At 38.1% G+C, this 6822-nt stretch overlaps 1 protein-coding gene across 1 annotated transcript; it reads left to right on the top strand.

Annotated features, from left to right (window-relative positions):
* Window positions 1-1193: 1193 nt before the first annotated feature.
* LOC140851043 (uncharacterized) lies at window positions 1194-2282 on the top strand. The gene has a single exon (XM_073242407.1). It carries the CDS (start codon window positions 1281-1283, stop codon window positions 2205-2207), a length of 927 nt encoding a protein of 308 aa, XP_073098508.1. The 5' UTR covers window positions 1194-1280; the 3' UTR covers window positions 2208-2282.
* Window positions 2283-6822: the final 4540 nt, after the last annotated feature.

The following is a 6822-nucleotide window of genomic DNA, read 5'->3' as shown; positions in this document are numbered from 1 at the left end:
TGTGATGCTTTCATTTCCAATATGAGTGAGAAGCCTCAATTTCCAATGTAAATGATATGGCAGGTATCCAAGCATGCATTGCTTTCAGTAATACGAAAAATACACAGTGGATCCAGACTCCAAATTGCTATCCTTAAATTATTGGTTTCCGCTAGATTTGTTCATTTTGGTAAAACCCCCTTGTGCCACCTAAACAAAAAAAGAAGAATATTGAGTAATTATAAATGTGGAAGTTTGTTGTTGAGCACCAGTGGGGCTATAGATATTTAGGTTGCAGGTTTCTTGCTTTGATTAAACAAAGGAAAGAAAATCATGAAAAAATTGCCACCTACACTTCTTTGAATTGCCATGCTAGAGAAAATTGCCGTACATAATGAAAAGCCATAAGCCTCTCAACTTCATAGGCATCTCACCTCCATAATATCCACATTTGTGTAAAATCCTCATAGGTATCAATCAGAATGTAAAAGAAGAGGAGGAAGGGGAAAAAGAAGGGAGGACGAAAACATCATCAGAGAAATGAGTACGAAAAAGAAGATCAACAGTATGTCCCTTAACATTCATTGTAATTGTTCATATTCTCAACATGTCATTTATGATTCAAAACTTTAGTGTTATAATTAGCTATCTGTGCATTGATATGTAGTCATATGCCAAAGGATCCAAAGAAGCCATGCTTAAGTTTAAAGGACATGTTCTGATGAACATGTATAAATCTTTTATATACATAACAGACAATATTATTTGTAAATATAAATATTAAAAATATGTATTTTTCGTAAGTCTTATTGCCATTTAATTTCGTCTATGGTTTCACTATCAAATATTTACTGAAATTCAGTGGTGGTTTTGCCTAACTTTTTAAGTCTTTTTTTCAAAAAAAAAAAATCACATTTTAACATATCTATAAATTAAAAATATATATAATTCAAAGTAGCACTTAACATTAACAAGGTCAATCTTGCAGTCCCTCGGGCTAATTCTCATGACTCCTTCACTTTTGCTTAATACAAAGATGGAATTAGATATTGATTGAGAAGGGAAAAAAAATGATATCCCTTTTTAAACGGATTGACTTCTTTTATCCATACCCGACCCATAAATCTAAATTTCGATCAGATCCAAGCTTAGCTGGTCTGGATTGATTTGGATCATAGATCAATCCGACACATTTACAGCCTCCAAGAGACTTCAATCTTGGATTGTAACACGGTGGTCCCCAAGGAGACCATGCGACGGCGACAGATCTAACTCCAAACGCACACTCTCTCACTGAGTTTATGAGTACTCTCCTCTTGGTTCTTGTTTTGTTACCGGTTCATCTAACTTGTTCCCCACCTCAACCTCCCTCCATGGACTCCTCCTCCTCCTCGGAGTTCGAGTTCTGGATGGTTGGCAAAGAGCCCTCCATCCCCCAGCCTCACCTTCTCACCGCCGATGAACTCTTCGTCGACGGCGTCCTCCTCCCTCTCCACCTCCTCCCTCCCTCCCAACGCAACCCCAACTCCACCACCCAACTCCCATCCGAACCAAACACCGACACACCACCACCTCCCCCAGACTCCTCGATTTCCCCTCCTCCCACCACCTCCTCCAAGAGATGGATGGATATTTTGAAGGCAGGGGAGAGAAAGTTGGCAGAGAGGGTGAGGAAGAAGGAGAGAAGAAACAGCGCCGCTCATGCCGCGGAGCTTGTCATCAACATCTGGCCCTTCTCGAGGAGCTGCTCCGCCGGAAACGCCGGCACCGGGAACACTGCCAAGGTTATGGTGGCCCGGCGCAAGGCCAGTAGCACGCCTTGCTCCCGGAGCAACTCCCGTGGAGAGTCCTCGAAGCCGGCTACCACCGCCTCCACCACCAGGAGGAGGTGGGCTTCCAACCCGGGACAGGTCCGGTTCAATGATGGCATCCACCTTGGCCGGACCAGCCCGGTCTGGCAGCTCAGGAGGAACTGCAAGCCTCCTGAACTTGAGGAGAAAACCCACGGAAGAGATGGCAGCGATGCGAAGAAAGGAGGCGGCAGCGGTGGAGTTAGAATGATGGATTTGACCAGGAAGACATGCATCAGGTATCGGAATCTGGTGAGTTGTAGTGGGGAGGGTAAGGATGGGGTGGCCGGCGGCGACCGGAGCACTGGAAGCGTTCGCGTTGGAAGCAATGTGGGTCTGTTTAATCTTAGGGCCATTTTCTCCAGGATGGTGGTTTGACGTAAATATATATAATTGTATATTATGGCTGGGTCTTGTAAAATATTATGCCCTTAATTTGTATCTGATGACTGTCCCTGAAATTTATCCTCTCTTTGGTTCTGGTATAGTTTGAATTTAGAACTATCCTGTGAGTGCTCTACAAGTATTTTAGTGGGCAGGGAGGCAATTCTTGAACAAATGGTACAAGCCATGCTGGCCATGGTCATGATCCATGCATTCATAATGTTGGTGGCGAGAAATTTTTTTTTTTAATGGTGTTAAGATAGACAAGGAGAACAATGAAATAAGAAGGTAAAAGAGAAGTGAGCAACGACACATAATATTTATGTGATGTAGGGATAGAGATGATGTAAAAATTACGCTACGCTCTAATTCAGATAAAAGAACTCTTTTTGCTTGTTTAGAATTTGTAAACTCAAGACATACTCAACAGATAGGGAATGCATTATGCCTCTTTAGAAAAAAAGTATATTTAGAATGAGCATAGCTAGATGTGTGGTCCAATTCCAGATGAGGATGTGATTTGAATCTAGGTCACAGATATCCAATGGTAAGTTTACCAAGTCAGCTAATCAACACTCTTAGACGACCTCTACATGCAACACACCAAGTACTAAATATTGAAATGAAGTAATTTATATCTTAATTATGTCTGGTTCAGTGGGTTTTCGAGCCAATAAATGCTAATGACACAACTTTAAGAGATTATGAAAGTTGGACTTTTCAAAGAGTCGTTGATATCAGTGATCCTCGAAGTTGGCAAACAACAGTTAAAAAATGGATTGCACAGCTGTTCATTGATGGATCATCTCATTCGTTATCCCACCAGTCTAAACCCCATTGCTCATCTATTGCTAGGATAGTGCAACAGTGAGTGTTGTCAAAGATGAGCATAGTTTAATATTTCAAAATTTTGGAAAGATGCTTTAGCTTTGGATTCTTTTGCATGAAAATATTCATATTTGCTTGAGGTTTGTCCCCGGCCGGAATTGCCTTTCTTAATGTGTCATATATTGGGAAGATTAATGATTGGTATAAATAGATGGATTTTGTAATGTTTTAAGACCTGTTTGGATGTGGTAGATCTTATCATCTAATCAGATCTTTCAGTCAGCCTTTATAATGGAAAGAGGGGGAGAGGTGAGATACACCATCCAATCACATGTCTGTACTTTTGGATAAGGTGACTCCCCTTTTAACGGTTTCTATTATCCCTAAAAATTGAGATTAGTTATATCATCTCTGCCAACTTCTCTTTCTCTCACTTGACTTTCAGCATATTTCAAAATCTCATGTAAAATAAAATATTTCCATAAGAACACAGTGCTGTCCTTAAATCAGTCCACGGAATAATAATACAGCACAATGATGTAAATACTTATTGAGAGACATTCAAGTTTCACTAAATCCTGCAAACTATTAGACAGTAAGTTGCTCTTGGTTATAGAAAACACTGGCTTTGTTCTTCGTCCGTATCACCTCTAGTTTCTATGGCCGTTATTCAGAGTAGCTGGGCTAAATGAAGTAATTTTTAGAAGCTAGGTATGGACATATTTATTCCACCATTACATAGGGGTAGGTTAATCCTGAATTAAATGGGACAAGTATGTTAGGAGAAGAAAAGACGGACATCGTGATAACACTGATTTTTCTAGGATGCTAACTCTAAGTATCTTTCTAGTGGTTATTGCTTGGTGCAATAGTAAAAAACATACATTAGTAAGCGAAATGCTGCAGGTTTGAGATTGTTGGAACCATGGTAGGAATTATCTTTTTTTTTTTTAATAATATATTAATTTGATCATTCTGAAAAAATAATTTGCTTCATATGTTCAGATAACTGTTTTATCGGAGAAAGAAGAAGGAAATGAGCCAAGTAATATTTATTCTTCTTTGGATTTCAAATGCAATCTGCCAAAATGATCGGGTTCACCACAACGTAAACCGTAAAAACTATGAAAAATTTTGGCATCTCCAAATTAGAGGATAGAGCATTAAGTTAAGATATTGATTATTTTGAGATATATAGATGCTAGAGTGATATTCGTTAGACACATATATAACTACCCAAGAAGCTCCTATGTTAGCTGTGGCCCTCATTTGAGATGTGATTCCCGAACTTTAGAATTGGATGGCTCAATTGAGAGAATAGCATATGTGCACAAGTGGTGTGCCAGAGAAATTACTCAAAAGGTAACCAGAGAAGCCTATGTTGCACTTATCCACCCGTACTAAGGCCTGACGTTGCCTCCCATGTGCTCACGGATCTAACCGTCCAATCAATAGCGTCCCATCATGGACTGCCCTTTCTTGGAGGTTGTGTGGGAACATATGTCCTTGATCCGACAGTGATCCATGTCCTCGAGTACTCCAAGGTTTGGTGTTGTCTACCGAACAGCAACCATTTAGACCATGTAATCATAGCCGTCAATATATAAGCCGATGCCCATCTTTGGGCGCAACGTGGAACAGCAACCTCTAGTTTTGCCATGTTAACTTTGAGAGTCACAGGAACTTCCATTTCAAAACTGCCATGGAGTAATGTACTGCTTTTTTTGGTAGTAAGAGTAATGTACTGTTATCATCGGGTTCAGATTGCTTCTTTCGTGTGAAAGAACGGTTTCCTTCTTAAATGACATTAACCATCGAACAGTGGGTCAAATCATGTTAATTTCTTTGCCTATTAGTGGCTACTGTGATAGACTAGTTTTGGCTTCAAATAAGACAACTACATTGAAGACCACAGATCGATGTCTGCATCATGACGTACAGAGCAGCTGAATCTAAGAATAGAATTAATTTTAATTGGGTATGGAAGTTAAAAGTGCTCCAATAGTTAAAAATTTTCTGTTGGAAGATGGGTCCGAGATGCTTGATTTGCGAACACTTACTTCTATCTATAGATCTCTCATATCACAATAATATGTTCTGCAATCTTTGCCACAAACACTTTGAGTGCATTTAATATACACTTATTGAATGCTTCTATGCACTCCAAGTCTGGAGTGAAGTTACCAATCACCATCCAAGTATTTCTCGAGTTAATTCCATCCAAGATCTAATTGAGTGCTAGTTAGAAATCTTATAATTGATTATGATAAAACTACCATCTCTTATACAACTTGGGCTAATTGGACCTTTAGAAATGAGTTTCTCTTTCAGAATAAGTAACTGAACTCAAGTTCGACATATCAATGAGTCCATCATCTTGCACATAAATACTTTAATATGTTGGATAATAGCCCCAATACCGACGATCTACAGCATTGGGATACCGGCAGCTCTGTGAGCTCTTCTAACGCTCCTCATTAGTTAGTTTCTGGGATATCCCCTCCCTATGGCATAGTGAAGGTAAATTTTGATGCTTTTGGATAAATGATGAAGCAGGTATTAGCTATATTATTAAAGACTACAATGGTAATATCTTGTTTACGGCCTCGAGAAAGATCTAAGCTCCTTCAATGCCACTTGCTGAGCTCCTTGTAAGATGGAAAGGCCTTACTATTGCTACTTTTTAGTTTAGGTTTAAATCTATTTAGTTGGAAGGAGATTCGGCTGTAGTGATCAAATGAATCTCAGATCTTCATCAAGGTAGATTATTTAAATTTAACAGATGCTTTTGCCACCCTCTCCTTGCTGACTTCAAGCTTTGTTTGTACTCTTTAAGCTTTTTCATATTCCATGTTTTTCGTGAAGCCAACCAACCTGTTGATAGATTGGCTCGGCTATAAGATTCAATTGATTTTCATTCTGCTTCCTTGCTTCCTTCTGAAATAAGTACTCTTGTTTTGGTTGATAGATCACGCGTTCAATTTTTTCATTTCTAGCTGTTGTTGGGTCTTTGACCCCTTGTAACCAACAAAAAAAAAATTATCGAATCATGCAATGTTTACTTCGAGATCTATATAGACAGATGGAAAAAAGATATTTGAGTGCTTTGAAATATATGTAAGATGTGATTCAATGATTGATGTCATGAAAAAAGATTAATCACTTTTTCATGTAAAAGATATGACTGAATCCATTATCATCTCGTAAGCCTAGATATTCTACTCGGTCCGGTATGAGGATCAATGCAAGCATGTATTTAGTCCCATACCAACTATGCAACGGATAGATTTTGGATACTTATATAAGACCAAGAAAGCTAAATAATATTTTTTACTTAGTTTTTTTCAATGAGATCTTGGGTCGTGACAAATGGCATTAGAGTAAAATGTTTCTTACTATGACGCATGAAATTAATATCTCCAATAGGATTACATGGAGATTGAATGACTATTAAATTACTAAATAAGTAGTTGTTGATCCAATTTTTTTTCTACACATAATAGATGCCCAGAAGTATTTTCCATGTTAAAGTAGGAATTCAAGTGTGTGTGTGTGTGTGTATTTCAAAATTATTTTTATATATACTATAATTTGGAAAGAAAAATTGAAATGGGAAATAGATTAGGTTATACTCCTGACTTTCAAGTTCAAATTACTGGTTAAAGATATTTTAGAAAAAAATTCACTTTATTTTTTATTTTTACATAAATACAATTTATTTTTTCCAAAATTAGTTATCTTTGGAGCTTATTGGGCCATTTTATATCCTCGTACATTAATA

This window comes from Elaeis guineensis, chromosome 8, assembly GCF_000442705.2.
Source record: "Elaeis guineensis isolate ETL-2024a chromosome 8, EG11, whole genome shotgun sequence".
Taxonomy (NCBI): Eukaryota; Viridiplantae; Streptophyta; class Magnoliopsida; order Arecales; family Arecaceae; genus Elaeis; species Elaeis guineensis.
This window is presented reverse-complemented; position numbering and strand designations above follow the sequence as displayed.

What these genes read in the sequence shown, in the direction of transcription:
- LOC140851043 (XM_073242407.1), top strand. Translation starts at nt 1,281, where the DNA reads ATGAGTACTCTCCTCTTGGTTCTTGTTTTGTTACCGGTTCATCTAACT.